Raw genomic sequence first — 24,656 nt, 5'->3', positions numbered from 1 at the left:
TGGACGCTAACGAGTTGGACTAGTCAGAGGTGTTGCCGGTGGAATGCAACTGGGCGTTCGCAGCATTTTATAGAATCACACCCTCCAGCAAGATGTGGCTGACTCACTGCGACCCTACTGTCAGTTTGAACCCCATATTTTTCATATTTACTAACATTACTTAAATATTGTATTTTTATTTACAGTACATAATATGAAATTCTGAAACAAATCATCAATATCATTCACTTTGTAATCTTGGTTTTATTTTTGTTTTAGAATATCAATCACTGGTTTGTGGGTTGGATCGATTGGAACTTGGTTTTGAATAAACAGGGGGGACCGACATGGTTTAGGCATCATACTGATGCTCCTATAATTGCCATGCCTGATGAAGATGAGTTCCTGAAGCAGCCGACCTTCTACGGGTTAGGACATTTGAGCAAGTTCATCACTCGAGGATCCAAAAGAGTAGAAGTGGTCGAACTTATTGGAAAAATACAATACATCGCCTTTTTAAGGCCAGACAATGGAATAGTCATTGTTTATTATAATCCGTAAGTATTTTTTTATAAGTAATATTGATTGTGTAACATTCGGTCTTCTTCCAACATTCTGTGCCGGGAGGTTAAAGAATAGAGGTCAGAGAGTGAAAAAGAACAAGCGTTTTCAACTCGATGGCTATTCCCAGGTAAAAATCCTGAAACAGAAAATCGAGTGGAGATAGTCCACCTAGTTATGTAGTGGTTGCCGCAGTCGCCTACCTTTCTTGAGGTCCTGGGTTTGATTCCTGGCAGGATGGATGTGAAGTATCGGTTTTAAAATTGATTCTACCCTGCAATATTACAATGCTCGGGGGACTGGCACATGAAGCTTAAGACTGCTCATTTTACCTTTCGTGTATAAAAAAATATCTAAATTCGCTGCAGTTTGAGTGACAATGTGATGCTCTATGCACCACTAGGTACTGATGGGGAAATGAATGTGAAAGTGCCGCCAAAACGCGTACTTATTATTTTTGTCATGGTCCCACAATGTTATACACAACTTATCTTATTTTTTGTTTTGTACACCATTTTGTGAAAAGGACCTAAATTATATTGTTATGGTATTTGTTCCAATCAATATAGTGTAAAGTTTCCGCAAACCAAGTTTTGTAAAATTTACATTGAAAATAAACGTAAAAATGACATTTTTCAATAAAAATTATAAAATCGCCATCTACGAATAATTAGTTTCATATTTTCGTTTAGTAGGGTCTCGACAGGCTTGCAGCAGGCATTGCTCTGGACTCTCATTTATAAATTCCGAGCGAGCTGAATAATCGCGCCCCAATTCCCTGCGGCCATCCAAGAGTCTTAAGTACCGGTGGACAGCGAATTTTAAAATCCTGCAATGCTGGACACCCTTTCTTTACTGCTTTCTACCTAAGACAGGTATCTTTCTGAAGAATCTGTCAGTTTAGGCACCTTTTACACACAGGCATCTTTTCATTTTGAAATAGTAACCTTACATGCCCCAGCCTCAATGATTGAAATCAGGGGTGATATTCCAAACGCTCTCGCTTTTATCTCGCGTATTTTGTATTCAGAATAGCACCGCAGGGGTGCCAGACCTCACAATAAATTTATCGTGATGTAACGATTTCGTATCAAATCTCACGATCTCATGATGAGTACATGATTTTTCCAAGTTTTATCAATTAAATCAATAAGGTATAAAATATTGTTATCGGTAATATAAAAGAGGTCATTACATTATTTGTTCTATTGTCTTGATAGGACTATTTTAAACACTAACACCGTCTTCGGTCATCTTCTTCGTCGGATTAAATTTACTGCTGATGATGATCGTGGGCAGGATGATTGGTCTGTTGAACCAGTAGATCGGTGTTGGTTGAACAGCCTACCGAGAGAGGTGGATCTTTTCCATGCTGAAATTATCAGTTTAAGACAGTTCCTCTCTAACATATCATAATGTGTATTAGTGGCTTATTCGTATTTTTTTATTGTTGTTTTTATTTATTATTATTTATTTATTTTATAGAAAAAATAGTCGACAATGATATAATAACATAAAAAAGATACGGTTTAAGGACAAACCAGCGAAGTTTCTAAATAAAAATCGTACATATTAAATTGTGGTACAACAAAGGGTGTGTTTATGTGTATTTGTATGAGAGTAAGTGTATAGGTGTGTTTGTGTGTATGTGGGAGTAAGTGTTCAGGTGTGTGTAAGTGTGAGTATCACTAAATAGGAAGTGGGATCGTATCGCAGCCAGAAAGAATGAGTCTTAATTTATTTTTACCTAATTTTTAAAATGTTTTTTATGACTTTATGTTGGACCTTAACTCTTAACACTTTGAGCCCCGGCCAAATACACATAGAATTTGCCCTGTGCCCGACGGCCTATTTTTGTGAAATTTCATGCTTTGTGAAGGGTTTCTTAAAAGTGTCATAATTATGAAAATACTGGGTTAAATCAATTGAAACTTCTCGTATTTATTTGAAACAATTTAAAAAGTCATTTTTGTATCATAGTTTTGCCAACATTCACCTTTATGGAGAGCCACAGTGTAATGTTCGCACATATACAGGGTCTTTTTTTGTGCTTTGTATCCCGGAGCCGTGTAAACACTTGATTATAATAACCACGCGTGGTGTCCCAGGCCCGTGTTTTCATGTATTCATTTGATTGGATAATTTATATAGCGCCATTTTTGTGAAAATCACCTCAAGGTAGTTTACCAACAGCGAAAAAGTACTAATAAAAGTAACTAAATGTCAATAAAATGCACTTTTTTGGACATCTGGTAAACCACTTGAAAACACGGGGCCGGGACACAACGCGTGGTTATATAATCACATGTTTACATGGCTCCGGGATACAAAGTGTTAACTGTGGTAAATAATCCCTTTGCGCGCGGTGATGTAACATTGCGTTACCACAAGCAAAAGACGGCATTTTCTAAAGTTCAGACTTTGAAAAAAAAACATGGATACATAATGTTTACTAATTCCTTTTTCATAATTTATAAAAATAAACATAATTTAGCCCTGTTCTGGCGAAAAAAACATAAATTCGCCGCTCATAATTCACGCGCGCATCCCCCATCCCCGTCAACGGCGTCAACAACCGACTGAATTTGTTTCACACAAAACTGACTACGGCGGCTACAGAACAGCGTCCCTGTCTTCCTTGGTACGTTTTCTATCTTCGTGCTCTATCTAATACAGATGTATTGCTGTATTTGTGGACATCATTATTCGGATAGCAAGGTGGAATATATATTTTGTACTAAAATCCAGCGTAGTTAAACAAATTTAACTTTCCAAATCTGGTGTGAAAATGTCCATTCAAAAAAATAAGAGAGATATATTAAGTATTGTATCGTACTTCAACTAGTGTGACATCACATCAGAGTTAATAATCTATCTTTGTAATTACCTAATCATATACGTACAATGCAATAAAATAGCAGCCGTGCTGCATTATACATTTAAATAAAATTAATTACTTATTTACATTATCAGTTTAATTATTTTCCAAAAATGCTGCTTTTTAGTTCAAATGGTTTTATACTGTGTTTTTTATGCATTTTTTTGAGAATTCGATTAATAATATTGCTATCAATATTATTTATTTATGTTTTATTATGTCATTCCATAAATATACATTATAAACATTTTTTACTTAAGGCAATATTGTATTGTAATTTTATAATTTCACACCGATTGGGTTAGTAACAGAATTTCAAGGCGAAGCAAGTAAAAAATATATCCATCAACATCATACGCTCGTCAATTACTTTTATACTCTTCATACTTTATTTGCCAGAAAGAGAAAGATGATGAACAAAGACAGACATAATTTTCGCGTGATTATTTCATGAATAAAATCTGTATAACATTATATAGCCGGTCCAAAATTATATTTATCATACAATATAAATATTTGTCGGCCTCGTGGTGTAGTGGTCAGCGCGTTTGCCTACCATACAAGAGGTCTCTGGTTCGATTCCCGACATGGTTGACACGAAATATTTATTTAAAAATTTGTTTTACAATAGAATATTTTATAATTCCTGGACTAGTACCTGAAGCGTAAGACTGATCACCTTACCTATATGTAACAAAAATTATCAAGATACACTGCGATTGGTGTACCAATGCAGTGATTTATGCACCATTAGGTGCGGAAATGGGATGATGACAATATAAATAAATAAATATACTTACTACAATACAAATGATCTCCCATCCACCATCAAAGATGTTACTACATTATCTCTGTTTAAATTACGTCTGAAGAAACATCTCCTTTCTCTTCCTTAATCTCTCCTCCTTTCCTTTTTCCTCTTTTTTCCTTTTTTCCATTGACTAATAGTTTTGATTTAAGGTAATTTATAAACAAATACGTTTATTTCTATTTTTATATATTTTTTACTTATTAATCTTTTTTTCTATTGAATATGTTCTGTAACTTGAATTATAAAAATAAAACTAATATTTTATTGGTTGGTTGGAATAAATTGACATTTGGCAATAAACCCGCCAATGTACAAATAACATTATGTACAAAAAGTTAAATAAATAAATAAAATAAAATAAAAAAATATTATTTTTTATTTCTAAGGTATTTTTGCATAATACCTTTCAAATAAGTATTAATCTTGCATTTAAAATACTCAAAGTGGTTCAATAAAAGTTTATTTTACTGATTAGCCTTTTGTAGATTAAAATACTGATTTTTTTTATTTTATTGTATTACACATTTTACTTTTGTTTATTAAGCATAAACTACCATTATTTTACATAATATTATATTATGAAAATGTATAATTTACCTATATAAAATACTATGTTAATCTGATGTAAAAGCCCTGCCCCATGGGCGTTTAAATGAATAAATAAATAAATATTATAACAACTTTTCAACAGGGTGTTCAAAATTCTTATATTTTTCCAGGACTGAAGTCGAGATGCTACTGGTCATTCAAGAACAATTTAAAGGGCAAATAACAGTTATTGTTCCTCCCAGAACTATCAATACACTGATATATTGGTGATTGTGCGTCAGTAATCATCGCCATTAAACTACCCAAATAAAATGTTTCAAAAAACGTAAAACTATTTATTTTTACTATGCTGTTTCAATTTAAATTTGGTGAGGGTAATTAGGCTCCAGAAATAAAATTAGAAAAAATATTCATGTTAGTCTAGATGTGAAAATTTAAACCAAACACGTGTCAATATATTTGCAGGATTTTATACAGGCGATTATACTTGGAAGCCATAGACAAATCTCCTTTCTAAATTTCTCAACCTTTCCTAACTTAGTAATCGACCAAATTGGGATTCCTTTCACAAAAACAGTTTAAAAGACATTATTATGGGCCAACACTTAACGTGGCAAGAATAGATTACTGAGGTTGAGAAGAAGTTTTATCGCACCCTCCATTCACTCCACAACTGTCCCAATCTATTCTATTGTTTTCTCTGTGCTATACTAATATTTGCTATCTTGACGCCAATACGGAACTCATAGATTGTCTGGAGCATTTGTAGAATCAAAGCATCGGCTTTATTTTCAATCTGAAAAAGTATGACCAAGTGGCTTCGTTTTTATCAGCGCATAAGCTTTCAATCTCTCTCACTTCTTTATAATATTCTTCACAACCCTTGCGCTCCAAAATATCTTGCTGAGAATTTCATTTACTGTCTTTCACTTCGCTCTTCCCAGGAAAGAACACTTTCCATTCCTCGTCATAGCAAATCATGTTTCACCTATTCCTTTTCCGTTCAAGGTGCGAGAATTTGGAATGAGCTACCTCTTCATATAAAAAAATGCACCTTCTCTAACCACCTTCAAAAAACGCCTGAAACATTACTATATATCCTCATAATCCTGAACTCTCTTACTGTATTTTATTGTTTTTTTAAATCTATATTTTTATCCCTTTTCTTTCCTTGGTTTCTCTTTCTCTCTCCATCCAAACTCATTATCTGATTCCACATTCCTTACCCTTTAATATGTATTACATAATGTACTTTTTTAAAGTTAATATGCGCAAGCCTTATCTCCCCATTAAAAAACAGCTGTTATTTTTAATTACATAGGTTTTTCTTTCGTGTATGAATTCTTTTGATATATATTTTCGTTTTTAGTACAAATTTTTGACCAACTCTTCTTTTGACCAGTCTGTTTTTTGGTTGGCTGGAAGATATTGCTTTTAGCAATAAGTCCGCTAAAGTACTTATTCTTTGTACTTGAAGTTTTAAATAAATAAATAAATAATTCAATCATTCGTTTTTTATTTATTCATTCATACAAAGACACATATTACAAAAAATAGTAACGTATCCCAAACTCTATGAGGCCAAAAGCCCTGTGTTGAGTTGGGATATAACATAATGGAAAGTGGAAGCATAAATTTTGATAAACATCTGGACAACACGCGTAATAGTATATAAATCTATGCAACGTCTCACAGCAGTCTCCTGCAATGACTGTCCAGATTTGCCGGAGTCGGTGTGTATCTGAGTACCTGGTGGACATACCCGCCACAGATCTCCTTTTTCTTCTGAAAGTTCTAAAACCAACTACCGCATGCACAAGTCTATCCCTAGGCTCCACAGATATGGTAATCAGTACGAGGATAAGGCTTATATATTTGGTTCTGGACTTAATAGTTATAAAACGAGTCTGATTTCTTATTTTTTCTGGCAATATAATTTTTAGACTTTTCTCTATGGGGGATTTCATATCGGGGGAATACCGGAAAAAAACTTTAACTCTCAAATCCCTGTTTTGAGAATTCAGGCATTTAAGTTTTGTTCTAATTTTATTATTTTATATCTTATTTAAATATAGTAAGTTGTTAAGTGCTTATTTGAGAACATGTTTTTAATTCTTCCGTTTCCTAATTTTATATTAAGTTAATAGTAAGTTCTTTAAAGCTTTTAGCCTGAATAAAATACCTGGTATACGACTTAACCTTAAATTTATTTTTAAAACTACAGATATATGAAATGTAATATGACTTAGTGTATTTTGCCAGTTTGAAGGGCGTTAAAAACTTTACAACACTGCATCATTAAGTCAAATCCGCATATTTTCGAGTTAACGTTTTTTGCCAGTATACCCACGATATTTATGTGTTTATTTTTAGTTACTTAAGTGTAGTTGTTACTATTTGATTATATTGTGTACATTTTTAATGTTCAGTGTTAAAGGCAATATGCCGTGCCGTTTATGTAAGATAAAGGGGAATAAAAAGCATAAACTAATTTTAAAATCTGTATTTTGCAATTCACTTCTTAATTCTATCACTAAACTAAAGGTTCCACTTGGGTTAATCATTTTTACAGATCATCTGGTCAACTGTCGGCATACCATCCCTTCTATGTCTCCAAGCTCTCATGTATGATAATGGGTGAATTGGAAGAAAGCCTGATAATCCTGTAATCAAGAAAAAATATGGATGTACTCAAATAATGTAATAGTAATAATCGAAATTTACTGTAACACGGAGGGAAGACTTTTCTGAGAATAAAGCATGGAAGCCTAGGCATTTACATGGCTTTTGACCTGTAATTGGCTGGCTGAATTGAACGTAGTTGTGCAGAAAGCAGCCAGTCCACAATAAAAAAATAATAGAAAAGAGATATTGGTGTTATCGGATGCAGTAAGTTCAATTCTATGTTCTGCTAAAAACAGCCAGACTGCTTTCATACAAAAAACTGTAATAATTACCTTCTAAAAAAATAGTTTCGATCACAAAAACGGCATTTCTGAATTGGCAGAAAACACCACAGCACTAGAAAAATCTAACGGTACTTAAAAAATCATTTAAACTGGTCAAATATATTATTAGATTCTGGTTTGTAATATAATAAAACGAATGTATTCATTGTTTATCATTTTCCACAACAATTATCTAAAGATATAAAACTATAAAGCTTCATTAATTATCTCACAATACACACATGTATGTCAATAAATACTTATTTTGTTATAAATTTTTACGAAATTCAAATATACCTAAATTTCGCATTACCTATTAAACAATGCTTTGCCTTGCCCTTGACTATCGGTTTTCCCCACAATTATGAGTAATTTACATGCTATAGTTCATAAGATTATTTCTAATCTAATCTTCACATTTGTTTGAAAATGCCCTAACAAGGCGAAAGAATTGTCATGAAATTTTTGTTTTTATATTTGTAAAAATAAAATAAAGTGTTCAGTAGACTCAAATCACTATTTGATTTCTTATATTATAAGTTTAAATGTGGAGTTCTACAAAATAAACACCAAATCAATCAATAAATTCAATTATATCACCTACTAGACAATGCCTGAAAACACTTTTTAATTTCAGAAAATACTTTTCAATTTCATACTTATTTTGTCAAAATATTTATAAACAAGGCTGGATTTCACTTCCTGGGCAGTTTTAAGGCTGAAATTTAATGCAACAGAAAAGGGTGGCTACTCAAACCAGCTAAGTACACTACTTCGGGAACTACACTGGCTACGTTTTCCACAGAGGGTCGAATACAAACTCTGTTGGCTTATGTATAAGTCACTGCACAACTCTGCTCCGGAATATCTAAGGGAACTATGCATTCCAGATGAACTAGCTGACAGGCGTCTCACGCTTAGATCAGCTACGTCTACGGCGAGAGGAAAAGTTATTATACCTCTACGCAAACAGCGCACTAAATTTAGTGAACGCGCATTTGCAGTCGCAGGCCCTATGGCATGGAATGCTCTCCCAGCAGAGGTGCGAGGCTGTGAAAGTGAAGTGATGTTTCGGAAAAAACTTAAAACCCACTGTTCTCTAAATCATTTGAATAAATCCGTAGCACGTGACAACAAAATAAATTGTTTTAATTAAATTAAAAATTTAAAAGCTTCAATTAAATTAATTTAACAATAGAATCACCATGTAAAGCGCCCTTGAGGTATTTTATTACGAAAATGGCGCTATATAAGTTATCCATAATAATAAGAATACAGGTCATAAGCCCAGTAAGCCTAGACTTCCATATTCCCTTTTCAAAAACATTTATCCTCTCGGTTGCAATAAATTTCTAATTTAATGACATTTGTTACCGAAGGTTACTACATTTGGTGCCTAATTTCTGAGTACATACAGAATTCTTAAAGCATACTCACCTAATAACTCCGCTACTGGTTTAGTCATTTCAGCTCCTGATCCCAACCAGAATTTTACACGTTCAAAGTTAAAAGCGACTAATTTCTCGTTATTTTCATTCGGCATCGGATCATAAGTTCCAACTTGCTCAATAACTGGGTTATGAAGATGCTTATATTTCTGAAACAAATTAAATACAAAATGTGATAACTTCGCTTGTCTCCGAGTCTTGATATTAATACCAAACAGACCCAGATTATGTGCAACAAATCGTATCCAATGCCAAGAATGTGTGGACTAGTAAACTCTTCCAGTGATTTGGAGATATTGGGCAGGATCTTCCTGCGTTTTACAGATCTCTTGTTAATGTCAAGAAGAGTGTGGGGGAATGCCATGGCTAAACTTAGCTACTGTTAGACTTATTCTTTATGCCGTTCTAATTTACCGTCCTTATTTATGTATTTAGCTTAATTATTATTTTCTATATTCATTAATTCTTTTTGTTTAAATAACATGTATGTAAACTGCGCAAATTGGCTTAGGCTGCTAATAAATGAGATATTATTCTCCCAGGAATTATTATGTGCAAAACTTAGGGTGAAGTGATATTTCCAACAAAAAACTTACAACGCAGTTATTCTTTAAATCATTCATAGCATCTAGTGATAGAATACACATATTTAATAAAGGTAGTGGAGACATTTTTATATTTACCTCTGTAACAACAATGTGATAGAAAGGGCGGTTTGCACAGCCGTATCTATGAAGGCGAAAAACCTTTATTGAACTACGAGCATAGATTCCAATACCACTAGCGGGATGAAGAACCGACATTGTCGCAGGATTTATCAATGTATTCTATTTTATAATTTGAGGTTAACTTCAGTTGCTTCACCTCTTTGACATATTCCACCAGAGATTATACACATATCCCATTCCAGAATTCCAGACTAAAGCAGATTCGAATTTTACTATAAAAAATAAATCCTCAAACAAATCAAAAAACAAAAATCATAGACTAAGCTGACTAAATGCGTAAGTAGTGACACGCATAACTCAATATGATAATCGAATAATTGTTTTTTTTTTTCTTATGGCTAAATTATTCGATTATCTTCAATTGGTTTTGAAACTAACGGTGAAGATAGATGGAAATTAATTAATTTATTCATGTTTATTTTTTTATTATTTAATTTTCTAGCTTCAAGGAACTTGTGTTTTGTGGTGAATTGGAATATTCACATACAATATGAAACAATCGGCTATTTAATTATTTGTTATTATAACTTACTTGTAAAAATATTTTTGATTAAAATAAAATTGGTATTAAAAAATATGCAGAGGAAGTGCACAAATCTAGTAAACCTTATAATACATCGTCGATTTACGAGTGTTAAAAATTTATTTGAGTAATTGTAAGCTGCCGGATAATGCGTGAAAACGGTTGAAATTCCATGCTAGTTCTAAAAATGTTAAAAAGTTTGATGGTTGAATGTAAAATTCTTACTTTGAATTATACAATAATCCAATCAAAAACACATAAATTTTTATTTTAGAAAATATTTTTTAAGAATCAGAACTAGAATTCGAAAAAGTAAACTTTCGACTATGTAATCTTAATCAATACCTACAAGCATAAAAGTTCGATTAAATGTTTCACTATTTTGCTTTTGTGGCAATCATTGAATTGAATTGTGTAAAAAAACAATATTTTGGATGTTTGTAGCACTTTGCGTGTCATTGTTATTTTCACTTCTTGTACTTTTTCAAAAGTCATAATAGGCCAGGAGGCCCAATAATAGTAGTGAATTACAGTATAGAATATAGAATACCCAGGCTTGAGAAAAATCACATTTTGGTTTTTGTTTTCTCACCGGGAATCGAACCCGGAACCTTCGTGTCTGACTCAAGTGTCTTAACCACAACACTAAAGAGGCCACCGCTATATTGTTTAATACTTTTGAGAAATAAAATTACTTTGTTTCTCAAAACCATTAAATAAATAAGCAATATTAATCGAGTAAAGGATTTAAATGCATGACAAAACCAAAATAATATATAGGATCTACGTAGGTAGTTCACAAAATTGAACAAAATATATATTATGATAACCCTCAAAATGCATTATAACAAAAAAAAAATACCTCTACTGAGAAAAATATATTTTAAAGCTTGACTCAACAATATAGTCTGTTCAGGGCTGGTATTCCAAACGAAATTATAGCGCGGTATAGCGCGTTTTTAGGTACTAAATACGCATTATAGCGCGCTGTAAACGCGTTCGGAATACCAGCCCTGGTCTTCCTTATTCATATTTTGTTCATGATACATATTCATGAAATCATTTTAGTTCTCTTTAATTGTTTCAATAGACGAAATTCCGAAAAAAAAAATGGTACATGGAATTAATGGTTTTCACCAGAAAACATTTTTGGGAAAAATAATTTTAGCGGGTTTTTATACACGCTAATTTTGAAACTAAACTATGGAGGATTTCATTAGTTTATAAAGTTCAAAAAATAACATACATAATGTTCATTAAACCTTGTCACATCTGAAACCATGATAATCGGTATGAGCAAGAAGACATATTGGCACATTAAAATGATTTTTTAGAACAAATAAAATTTTAAAAAATAAAATGATAAAAAAAGCAAATGATTGTTTACTTCTGCAGGGGAGAAACGAGGAGGGGGGAGTCTGATACTGCACCGCTCTCTCCTCATTTCTCCCCTGCAGAAATAAGCAATCGTCAGTTTTATTAAATATTTTATCTGAAAAATCATTGTTCTAAATATTTTTTTAAATATGCTTATGTGTATTCTTGCCCTTACTGGTCATCGTGGTTTCGGATGTGACAGGGTTTAAACAACACCCTGTATAACTGCATTTTAAAGTATTTTTATGAAATTTCGTTATTTTATCAGTATTCCGACGATATTACTTTTACTAAGTATCCAGTATCCAGTTCTATTTATTATGATTAATTTATTATATGATTTATTTTTTTGTCAGGTAGAAGGTGGTTTTTTTTTTCTTGCGGAAAGTAGTGGCATCACTAGTTATGTCAATTTGCACAACCCTTCTTTTCTTCTGTAAATCTCGCTGCAAGTTGCCGGCTGATCTGCGAGGTTCTGTTGTATTTTATAAAGTTTGTAAAAATGAGTATAATTAAAGCGACCGATGAAAATGATGTTATCAAAAGATTGTGTTTGATAATTGAAGCAACGGCTGATTTAGCGATCCATAAATATGATCGTTTTACTGTAGGGTTGTCAGGTATTTATATTGTTTTATTTAACCTCAATTTGTCATTGACATGTCAGATAGTATCGAATTCGGGCTAGTGTAGGTATTAAACAAGATTGATTTTAATTATTAGTATCACAAAAAGGAAACAACTGTTCTATTATAAACTTTGCAATGTTCACGTATGTTTTATTATTCTTTCATACAGCCTTTCCTAAGAGTGGGCAAAGAGGATAGAACACCACATCGTCACGTACAGGCTCTGTTTCTCCATATCTATAGAAATTTTCGATTTGTTTGTATATAAATTTATATCGAATGTTTTTACAATTTTAGTCTCTATATATTCTTATTTTCTGTATGCAATATATGTAAAAATTGTTCTTTTCCCAAAAAGATTGTCTGAATTCCTTGTTTCTCAAAGAGCCACTCTAGTTTGTTTCTCTTTATTTTATGTCAAGAGTGTGAATTTATTTTTTTGTATTTTTTGAAGGCGGCTCTTTAATTAAATACCTGGAAGTTGGTCTTCCATCTATAGAGACGGATTGGTCCAAATGGCTGTTTTTCTTCTGCGATGAAAGGGTAGTTCCCGAGGATAGTGAAGACTCTACATTTGGTTCCTATAAGAAGAATCTTCTTGACAAAGTGCCACTCAAAGAATCGCAGTTTGTCAAAATCAAGCAGGGGGTGTCAGGTAATAATAATCAGTTTATTAAAAAAATAACAATTACTTTATCTACTACATACACACTTAGGTAATAGATATCTCTGGATCATGTCTAGTCTGCTTAACTAGGTACAACCTGTTTTAAGGCAGACATTTATATGCAATAAAAAACAATAACATTACTACCTACTAGTTAATTTACTATACAGTTATATAATATTAATTTATACCATTTATTATTTAAGAATGTATTTTGAGTAAATTTTCCGATTTTTCCCGACCTAAACCCAGTAACCAATTTTTTACAAATTTTATTAAATTGAATCCGGGTCATGGTTTTGCAATGTTCAGGTAACATATTGAATATTTTGGGGCCCAGAAACCTGAAGTTTCTTTGCCCGAATTCAGAGTTTGTGATAGACCCCATGACCCATCCTCTAGTTTGATTTCTGGTAGTGTGGGAGTGTTCCTTTTGGGATTTGGTAGAATAATTTGCTTTCACAAACATTATTATTCTAAAAATATATAATTGTCTTATATCTAAGATCTCAAATTCCACTAAAAACTTTATGCTGGGGTACCTGAAGGGCTTTTTTAAAATTATTTTAACTATTGATTTTTGAGCAGATTCTAGAGGTTTTAATATAGATTTTTTTAGTGCCTCCCCATCCTATTATGCCATAAGTTATAATTGAGTTACATAAAATAAAATACAGTTGTTTGAGTTTAATTAGGGATAAGGTAAGTCAATAAATACTTAAAATGTCAATTTATATAGGTTAGTAAATAATTATTCAACGTCCAGGCGGATGAAGAGTACAGTTGTGTGATTTAGAACCAGAACTTTTTGTTTTCAACTCGATGCCTGCTCTCAGGTAAAAATTCAGAGTAAGGTAATCAAACGGAGATAGGTTCTTGTTGTGAAGTAGTTGGCATAATTGCCTACCATTCTTGAGGTCCTGGGTTCGATATTTGGCAGGGTGGTCTTGGATTTTAAAGTTTGTTTAAACTGCAATATTTCATCGGTCCTAGACTGGAACCTGAAGCGTAAGACTGACCTTAACTTCATTTCAAAGATGATCAAAATACGGTGCATTTGGTTTAACAATGCAATGCCCTATGCACGAATAGATGCATTTAGAGAAATGTTTGAACATATTACAACAGAGATGGAGAACATTTTAGAGAAGGGAATATAGAAATCTGGGCATCTACGGGGCTTATGACCTGTCATCGGTCGGTTTGTTTATTTCGGTAATATTTTTTTTCCTTCCTTATTATGGTAGGACTAAAATTTCTTATTATATTTCTAGCTGAAGATGCAGCCTCACACTACAGAGACGAACTGTCTCGCCATTTCCCTTCCGAGGACCTTCCTCGCTTCAACCTTCTCCTGTTGGGGATGGGTCCCGATGGCCACACTTGTTCCTTGTTCCCCGGCCACTCCCTGCTCGAGGAGCGGACACTGACAGTAGCTCCGATTACCGACTCTCCGAAGCCACCTCCAGCGAGAATCACCCTAACATTCCCCGTCATCAACAATGCAGAGTGTTGTATTTTTGCATTAAGCGGAGAGGGCAAGGCAGAAATGTTAAAGGTATTTATTTTATAATTAATATTTGAAGGACTAGCTTTGTGTGTTGCTGTAATATTACTTTGTTTACAATTTTATTAAAAAGAAACGAAACGTTCAGGAAACAACATTTTGTGATTGTGCAATTTCCAAAACATCATAACTTTTAAATCAAATGAGATAATTTCAATCTGTAAAGAACTTCCAATATAAAATAATTATTATTTTTGATAATAATAGTACGTATTAAAATAGCGTATCTGGGACTACTGATGTTTATTGCTTTATTTATAGTTTAACTAAAAAAAGCTTTTATATGACGAAAGTGGACTTTGGTGTTTTATTCACATATAAAATAGCTTATTGCGATAATTTCTGCATTTTCGACATAAAAACGGCAAAAAGTGGACTCCTGTGTTTTGTTCTCTAACATGCTAATTAATTTCAAAACACAATTATGAAATTAATTTAGTAATTAAAGGATCATTCTGATAAATGAATTAGGTGTGATTTTTGATCAATTGGACGTTGTTATGCAGAAAGTGTCCAACCCTCAAAATGCTAAAAATGAGTTTAATGCCGGTTTCGATAGCTTACTACGGTATCTTTATGTGCTGAAAACGTCCAAGTTCCAAGTGCTATACTTTTTTGCCAAGAGCCGCAGAAAATCGTCAAACCCCTAGCACATTTTAAAAGTTAATATAACAGTGATAGCTGTGATGTGGGTTAGAAATTTCTTTGATCGGCAAGTCTATTTAAAAAGGGTCTATTTGCATTCAACTTAATCCATTTCTGCTTTGAAGAATCTCGGGTGTGCGGTGGTTTGACTTTGTGAGGAATGAAGTATAAGAGACCAGATGCAGCAAGTTCCGGTGACAACTGTCAACAAGCGGAGGCGATACAGTTAGCTAGGCCATATTCTGCGGATGCCTCCGGAGAGCCTTAACCACGCTTGCCTACTTTACAAGACATCAGGTTCTCAACGTCCTGGACGTCCACTGCTGTTCGTCGGCAGTTTATGTCAGAACTTCGGGACGGGAAACTGACTTTGGAAGACGCAAAGGAGTTGGCAGCCGATAGAGATGCATGGAGGCTCTTTGTGGATACCATATGCTCCAACTAGGGAGCGGACGTGGAATGATGATGTCGTTTCTGCTTATTTACACTAGGACTGGCACCTGAAGCGTAAGACTGATCGTCTTACCTCCATGTAACAAAAATAGAGAATAAAGATACGTGTATAAAAAAAGAGATACGCTGCGATTAATGAACCAATGCAGTGCCCTATGCACCATTGGATGTCGAAAGGGAGTGATGATAAAATTATTAGGTGTTAATTTTTATTTGAATTTGAAAGTAACTTTTTTACTAAACATTTAAGATTTATTCAATTTCAAATATGTACGCTATATTTCATTTATAACGCTAAATATTTATTTATTTATTTACAGAGAGTGCTGAAAGACAAGGAAGATTTACCTGTAAACAGAGTACAACCAAGTGCTGGAGTATTATATTGGATAGCAGACATGGCGGCCTGTAAATTACTCTAATTGTCTATAAGGATCTGATCTCGCTATAATCATTCCCAAATCATATACGGCATAATAAAGCAAAAACGTTTCAATATCTATTGAATCTTCTGTTTAAGTTTCTTACATATATTTTTTTAAATAAAAAAAAGTTCTATATTTTAAAATTGTTTTATAATGGCTTTTAAAAATCTGGTTGTAGATCTTGATTAATTATTGTTATTGATGTGGCCAAATGCGGATGTTATAAACTATTATACATAGTTTAAATTTTGTATTTTTATATTGCTCTGTTATAATAAATAAAAATTGTTTTTGATAAAGTGATGTGTGTGATTTTTTACTAATTTTCTACTAATGTTCAATGTATTGGTATATGTATCACTTGATTGTTCCCGACGCAATAATGTATTTTCTACACCGCTGGATCAAGCACCAGACTGTGAAAGGTAAAACAAAAGTATCATAAGACAGTAGCATACCAGAAGTTTATTGATTAATTTATACTATAATAATTGTTTATATTATAATAATTGCAGTTACATAAACCAGAACTAAATACAAAATACAAAATGGTAAAGTAACCACATAATCACGGTCTCGCAATATTCAGCGTTCGGCGCTATATTAGTTTACCATTCGGTTAGATCCCCTTAATAACCGGAAATCTTAATTTAATTTATACATTTATGATAGGTACACAATTATAATGTTATTCTAGTAGTAAATTAAGTATTTAAATAAAAAATGTGTTTGTTATAATATATGTCCCACCTTTGGCGCCCGCAGATCTCTACGAACTGTACCCCTTAGTAATAAGTCAGTCAATTTAAGTGTCACCGTGTCTTTCCATCCACATGTGCTATTTATATAAATACAACTCATTCACCTGTGCATACACTCGCTTCTCACATCTATTGCACAGTCGTCGGAAGTATGAACCGGCTCAGTTCACTTGGAATGATAATTCATAAGTTGAACTTTGAAAGAATCATTTCAACAAGATCATTGTAATTTTAACTTATAATTCTGTCGCTGCGAAAACCAGCTTTAACCGATCTCATTGTGGAGTAGATTTTTAAAGAAAAACACTTGTAGATTTTGCATATGATTTAATATTGTTAAATCATACATTGTGTAAGTTGTTGATCTTCGAAGGGAAATCCTAAGAAATTTCGATCGATTATTACGTATGTTGTACTACTTGGAAACTAATTCTGAATCGGGAACATTAATGCATTATACAATTTTCCCATCCCGTAGAGTCGAAACATCGAGAACCTTGAACATGCTGGTAAGAACTCTACAAAATTATACGTAAATTCATATTGCTTAAAGAAAAAAATAGACATTTAGAGTTTAAAAATATATATGTGAAAAAATAGATTTTTGGTTTTCAATGAGATATTGTATAGAGATTATTAAATTGCAAATTCTCCGGCGGTATCCTACTTTTTCTAAATGACTAAATATTTGGATACCGATGTTGATTTTGCTGAGAAATATTATTCTTCAATATTTGTTTATTTACTGCAAATAATTTAACATAAATTATTCTCTTAACGATAATTGATAGTGAAACATTCCCAATGTCAGGGTGTATTACAAGTATTTTGTAAATCTCTACGCAATATAACCATAGAGTACGTATTACAAATAGAATTGACTCGGTGTCTGATTTCTGATAATATGAAAATGCTTTTCGTATACAATATTAAAAAAATATAAATAATAAAATAGAAAAGTTAACACAACCAAATCAATTACCTAAAATTTTGCAGAATCGATAAACTTAAAAAGAAATAATATTAAAATTTGGAAAAATCAACTGCCGACGGGATATAGCAGGTCTCGTCAGCTACTTTCCTAATATTAACTAAAGCTAGCAAAATGCGGAAAGGAGAGTACACTCGGGATCCACAATGTACAAGAAACGGAACATCTATCTACAAAATGGAATCCTGCCAACACAACAACACAATAATACAGTAATAGCGGAGCCTAATAAAATGAGAATGATCGCGCTTAAAATTATAATATTCATATCGCCTAGGTACTGAAGTATAAACATTATCGAGAGAAATAATTCGGAACTCCTCGATGAAACCAGTCATCAGTAATAATTACATTACAAAATTTTGATCTATCTAAAATATCTTCTAAATAAATCTTATCGATGGAAAGAATATTTCGGATGACGCACGGCGCTTCACTCGGGATTTTCATAAAAACAATCTGCAAAAAATAATCCAATAGAATATATTCACATCGGCCGTCGTTGCGTAACGCAAGTTTGTTGAACTTTTACATTGTCGGCCGTTCTTCCGATAGAACGATGCGGAAATTCATATCCGATGATTTACAAATCAGAGTGACACACTAGATACTGACAGGGGGCAGGGGCGTCAGTGCGTGTCGATGCATTGGGTGGGTGTCGGTGGTACGAGGGAGAGCACTGCGGCTGGTCTAGTTGGCGTTCCAGTACGACGGGGAGTAACCCTGCTTGGCTGACCCCTGCTGCTGCTTCTGGCCGGAAGTTCCACTCCTCGAGTTGTTTGTACCGTTGTCCTGCAAAATACAACACTGTTAGATGCGGCACTTGGCATCGGTTAGTAGACAAGGAGAGCTGATTTAGCCTATTTGTTAGTCATTTTATAAGCATTTTTACATGTATGTACAAAACTGCATCCTGCATCGAGTGGTATTCACACAAGCGGTGTTGCATTAATGCGGTTAAAAGGTTATCTATTTAATGTTTTTTTTGGTATTTTGAATCTTGAAATAGGGCACACATAAACATATTCTTACATGTGCTCTAATAATAACAACGTACAATTTCTAATTAAATTTATTTCAACAGGGAGGAAAAACATTTTTGAGAAGGAAATATGGAAGTCTAGGCATTTACAGGGCTTATGACCTGTCATTGGCTATTTTAAGTGACCACTTAACACACTGTGTAACATTCACCACATAAGAAAGAATTGAAGGAATATAGATGATTAAATATGGGCGGAATGGTGAATGTGTACAACAGTGTGTAAAGTGGTCACTTAAACCAGTCAATGACAGGTCATAAGCCCTGTAGATGCCTAGACTTCTATATTTATTTACCCAAATATTTCGATTTTTGGGCCATTTTCAATGAGTTGTAAATAATATATTCATAATATCTTGCTCAAGGGTTCCTGACCTGATATCTTGTCCCAACTTAAGGCCTTAAAAATGTTGTTTTTATTTTAATAAAATTAATTTTAATTTTGTATGCATTTAAAAATGATTGCACAATGTTTTCAACAAATGTAAAATTATGCGAAGCATTATATTCCGATAAAACGATTTGGGTTTATTCTTTGACATCGTAATAAATCCCTTTCTTTTTCATTTATCAGTAAAACCTTCAAATTACCGGGGTACTAAATGTTAGTATAAGAGGTATTATTAAAAGTAAAAATGAAGCAAAGTTTCAAATAATAAAACAACTTTGTTTTTAACCACTTATTTTTCATTTTTTCTACTGACCTGATTCAAAGCTATACAAGCTTCTTTATCAAGGTTTACTTCTTCAAAGTTCATATTTTTAGTATCGATTCTAATTCATTGCTAATTAAGTTAAAGGCGGGATTAATTGAGTAGTTAGGATTGGAAAGCGATAAAGGGTTACAAAGTTTAGTAAGAAGATTTAATTCAACTCCAGGAAATGTTGTTTATTTTTTAGTAACTCATACACACAGAGATATTTAGATATATAATACGTACTTAGAATTGTAAAATTACAAAACCTGGTTTGAAATTCTTTTTTGGAACAAATAAACTATTTTGTTACTCGAGCCTTATTAAAAACTGTATATTGCATGGTTTTAAATAAGGCTAGGTACTCAATACAAGGTTTAACAGTGGATAAAACTATTTTATCACAATAAATGCGTAATTTGGAGCAGATATCGCAAGTTACCTGAATATTTTATTTTATTCAACACAATAAAGCGGGATATGTAATTTAGGCTCATCTTCTTTCATAAATTTATCTAAATATCCCTTTATCTCAATTGGTATTTCTTTCAAAATCATTCAGCGGGTTTTGTAACTCAACGACTCGTGATGAAAACAGAAAGAAATATTTTGAGGTTATGTACATAAAGGAGGTGTTTTATGATTTAGGCACACAAAATGATAAAACAAGTGTATGTGTAAGATTTCATCAAAATTAATGCGAAAGCTGATGAACACACGACGCAATATGCTTTTATTCTCTGCTCAACTGAGTGGTGCTATTTTAAGACAAGTTCATACGATGAAATTTCAATGAAAATTATAAGATTTACCTGTATCATTGTATAGTTAAGAATAAAATATGTCTGGACCAACATTGCCGATGTTAATGTCGTTTTCTTAATGAATTTTACGCAACCTATCTCTGATAGAAATACATGAATGTGATTTTTGTACAGTTTTCATACATTTATTTATGTGTTGAACACCTAAAATTTTGCTATATTTACGTTTTGCATTCTCTCATTCTTTTTTTTTATTAAATTTTAATATAAATTTGAACAGCAACTCTGAATAAGAAAACATTGAAAAAATGCATACGTATAAGATAAATCATATTATTATCATGTAATTAACTCTTTGCCCGTGACTCATGGTGATGCGCAAATTAGGTATTTGTTAATATTTTTTTCTTTTTGGGTGATACCGTGTATGTTGGATTTGTTCGGACGTTTCGGCTACCATTGCAGGAGCCATCTTCAGGATAAACTGAGTGAAACTGACTCAGTTTTCTTCCTTCGCACCTATTTAGGTATTTGTTATGTAACCATTTCATAAAAAGTATGAATGATTTTGCTTTGAGAAAGCTTGGATTAGATACTGTATTTCACAATGTGTTGGTTTTTCATATAAAATGTAAATATGGAGAAAACTAGCGACATCTATTGTTGAGACCATAAGTTTTGCAAATGCTTACTCACATATTCCCAACAAATTAAATTCTCTGTTGAAAATACCTAAATATGGTTCATTTACAATCAATCTATACGAGTATGACTGCCAGAAATATAACTTTGAATATTTTAATAGGGTTTTGTCACATTTTTTTTTTTAATTACCAAAAATAACAATGGTAATGATATAATAATTTTTTCCGTGTGACGATGTAAATTTTCATCAATGGTTATATTTTAATACACATATTTTGAATTACCTGAAAATGAGACATTTTGCGTCATACGGGACAAACAGCATGTATTACGTTACCACACCATATTATGCACAATTTTTGTTGGAAGCGCACTCGGACATGATGCCAATGCGAGCCGTTTTATATGGGTTCGTTTTTGAAAACTTGTTTTTTATACTATACATACATATCATTAGAATCATAAAAATCCACTCTAAACATTTAATATATTTTCAACATTATTACCGACATGTGAAAATATAACTGTAATTTTGAACATACTGTTTTTTTTCCTTTTAATAACAATACGGTAGTTTATATGGCGCCATTTTTAACACTATGGTAAATTGAAATAAGGATAAGAGTAATAACACGTCTTTTAACTTATCTTCGTAATATTTGAATTTATTGACTAAATAGAAATCCACAATGGAAAATAACAAATTGACATGACGATTGGTGTACCAATGCAGTGTCCTATGATGGAAAGGGAATGATGGTGATGATACTTTTTGAGGTGACTGAAATGTAATTAACACAATTTTATGGCATGAAAATCAAACACCTCTGATGTCTCCACATTAAGAAAGGAAAGGCCATCAGAATGATCCCTCATATTCAGAGCCTTTCCTTTTAAAAAAAATTACCGTGTCAGTTGAGTTTTTAACTTGCATTATTGAGTTATGAAAATTTTTATGTGTATTAAAAAATTGAATCGTGCCACAAAGCGGTGTTGTATTGACGCAGTTAAGGGTGTTAATGTTACTATTTGTAAATTCATACATTTGCTAGAGACTGGGTAAGTAAAATCTACTATACGAAAATCACGCTATTGCATTTTTATCAGTGGTAGCTCACACTAAAAATCTGCGGGTTTTAACTGTACGATTAGTATAAATTGAAGACAATAGGAGACAAGAAATATAATCTATAAGTGTTAACTTACCCTCCTATTGTTACTGTTCACCCGTGCATCCATCTACAAAATAGAATACTGTTTAAAAAGAAAATCATGCAGTCAAAAAATTCAAGGGGTGCTATCGCTAAGTCCTGGTCGATTTCAGCCGATAAATGCACCTGCATCTAAACTAATTGTGACATAAAAAAGAAAGATCTGACAACGCTATTTAATTGCACAAGCAGTGATTTTTGTGAAAAGCTATAGGTATTTTATTTCATAGAGATCTGTACCTTAATGTGAAATTCAAATATTGTTTAATTTTTATTTATTTTTGTAAATAAATATTATTTGTGTTATGGTTTGATGAGTTATCTAAATTGTAAGCCATTTTCAACTGTGTAGTTTTAAATGTGCAAGAAAAATGGGATTTAAGTTACGATAAAACAGAGAGTGAACCTTTATGAAAATATTTTTTTAATGAATTCAAATCCATTGTGGAGTAACGGTCGATTAGTTTTCCTACAATGCAAAAGGTCTCAGGTTTAATTCTCGACGTGGTTGACATGAAAACATACTCGTACAATGAATAGTTAACAATTTCTACTTTTTTCAGAAATCCCAAAAAGACTGATTGTTTTACACAGTACTGCATGGAATAAATTTTGTGTAAAAATTTTTTTGCACAAATCTTTTCTTACAATAGTTATCGAATCAAATAGTAAACTATGTTTTATAATGCTCATATTATTTTAATGAGAAATCCATCTCATGAGAATAAAACAAAAGTTTTTAAATTGAATAATGTAATCTTTAGTATTAAATCACATCATACTGAAATGTGAAAATTACAAGCAGACCTCTATGAATAAAAAATACAATGACCCACGTTGCTTTGCATTGCCGAGAAATGTTCAAACCGTGAATTTCAGTTGATAAATTACAAATGCCAAATCAAAGAAGAAAATATAAATTAACCGGATCAATCTCCAGCATCTAATTGATGTGAAAAAAACACTAACTAAATAAATGTTTTCGCGAGATAAAATTTTACACTATTCTAATCTAAAGCGAATTCTAATTTAATTTATAAAATGAATGAAATTTTAATAGCAGAAATAAGGCCTGAAACTGGTCATCTAGGATGGGAATTGAACCCATAAATTTACAGGTTTATATTTTCTGCTATACCACATATGACATAATTAATACACACCGATCGATCAATAAAAATATTGTTCAATTTTACCAGGGGCGAAGTGGGCGTCCGAGTTTTATTAGTCTCATGGGGGCCAAAATATTTTGTATTGTTTTCGAAAATGTATGTAACCGCCAAACAGCAAAAAAGCTGGCATATATTTTTCGCAAATTTTGATAGCCAACAATACGCCCCTGTATACAAAAATGTAATATTTATTACAGTACACAAGTACGGAAGACTTTAATGCCACAAAAGATTCATTTGATTTTGTATTTTGTATGAAGGAAAAGCTCTTAAATTAAAATAATGAGTACATACAAAATAATTAGTTTTTTAATAAAACCTTTTCTTTTGGGCAGCTAATTCGTTCACGTTGTAACTATGTAACGCAGGCCTGATACAGGAGAATGCAGAGGAGTCGGCAGCCGATAGAAGAGCCCAGAGGCTATTTGTAGACGCCACATTTATCTGTTAGTTTAACACGCAAAAAATAATGAGTCTCCACTGAGACGTCCCGCGTTGAAGAAAAACTACATACGGTCTGAGAGGACATGACATGCGTGTATTTTTTTTTCTTCGTTATTGTGCTTGCACATATACGAATAAATAAATTAGATAACAGTACGTACTACAGGTTATTTTTGAGGAATTACTTTTAAATTTATGTACAATAGTGAGAAACATTTTATCATCGCGTTAATTTAAATACAACGAAAGTCATTTGAAATGATTGAACATTTTTCACTGAATAAAATAGCATCTATCTCTTGTTATTTGAATGAAGAAATCGTTGATAAAAAAGAAACAAAACAAAGAAGATACATTTTCCTCGGAATACAGTGTACATATCGTCGTGATCATATAACAACGACGGATGTGCGAAAAATGTGACATTGACTTTCTTTTATCTTTGATCTTGAAAAGGTTTGATCTATCTTTATATTCCAGGTTTAAAAAAAAAAAACATATAACTAACCCAATTGGCAAATAATATGCTTTTGTGCTTATCAAGTAGTGACAGTGTCAAAAAAAAAATTAAACCACTCTCATGTCAAGTTGAAAAAATTAACATGCATCGTTGTTCTACGATCGTGGTGATCTGTCATTACATTGCGTTTTTACAATTTAAATGCATCAACTAGTTTGCGGTTATGCCCGGAATAGCTGTCAAAATCATGTCTCTCATTTTAGAAACGCCAGTCAGTCCTAAA

At 32.6% G+C, this 24,656-nt stretch overlaps 4 protein-coding genes across 4 annotated transcripts in view; 2 read left to right on the top strand and 2 right to left on the bottom strand.

Moving 5' to 3' along the window:
- The first annotated feature begins 290 nt into the window (after positions 1–290).
- LOC148272021 (lysosomal acid glucosylceramidase-like) lies at positions 291–6,274 on the top strand. Its single transcript, XM_088240614.1, has 2 exons — positions 291–536; positions 4,949–6,274. Exons 1-2 carry the CDS (start codon positions 364–366, stop codon positions 5,046–5,048), a joined length of 273 nt encoding a protein of 90 aa, XP_088096740.1. The 5' UTR covers positions 291–363; the 3' UTR covers positions 5,049–6,274.
- Positions 6,275–7,266: 992 nt separating this feature from the next.
- On the bottom strand, positions 7,267–10,238 carry LOC148272020 (small ribosomal subunit protein bS16m-like). Its single transcript, XM_088240612.1, has 3 exons — positions 9,858–10,238; positions 9,164–9,323; positions 7,267–7,441 (listed from the first exon to the last, which is right to left on the bottom strand). The coding sequence occupies exons 1-3, from the start codon at positions 9,975–9,977 to the stop codon at positions 7,335–7,337; spliced, it is 387 nt and encodes a 128-aa protein (XP_088096738.1). The 5' UTR covers positions 9,978–10,238; the 3' UTR covers positions 7,267–7,334.
- Positions 10,239–12,187: 1,949 nt separating this feature from the next.
- Positions 12,188–16,487, top strand: LOC148272019 (6-phosphogluconolactonase-like). The gene is made up of 4 exons (XM_088240610.1): positions 12,188–12,422; positions 12,886–13,086; positions 14,373–14,656; positions 16,084–16,487. The coding sequence occupies exons 1-4, from the start codon at positions 12,305–12,307 to the stop codon at positions 16,183–16,185; spliced, it is 705 nt and encodes a 234-aa protein (XP_088096736.1). The 5' UTR covers positions 12,188–12,304; the 3' UTR covers positions 16,186–16,487.
- Positions 16,488–16,633: 146 nt separating this feature from the next.
- Positions 16,634–24,656, bottom strand: part of LOC148272018 (protein lingerer-like) — a gene marked incomplete at its 5' end in the record, with an annotated part of 38,656 nt that continues 30,633 nt past the window's right edge. The window contains 2 exon segments of the mRNA XM_088240611.1: positions 16,634–18,732; positions 22,293–22,325. Of these exon segments, the coding sequence (XP_088096737.1) occupies positions 18,631–18,732; positions 22,293–22,325 (135 nt within the window).

Source organism: Micrasema longulum, unplaced genomic scaffold, assembly GCF_059751315.1.
Source record: "Micrasema longulum isolate JH-2025_06_02 unplaced genomic scaffold, ASM5975131v1 h1tg002527l, whole genome shotgun sequence".
Taxonomy (NCBI): Eukaryota; Metazoa; Arthropoda; class Insecta; order Trichoptera; family Brachycentridae; genus Micrasema; species Micrasema longulum.
The sequence above is the reverse complement of the archived record's forward strand: the minus strand, read 5'-3'. Positions and strand labels throughout refer to the sequence as shown.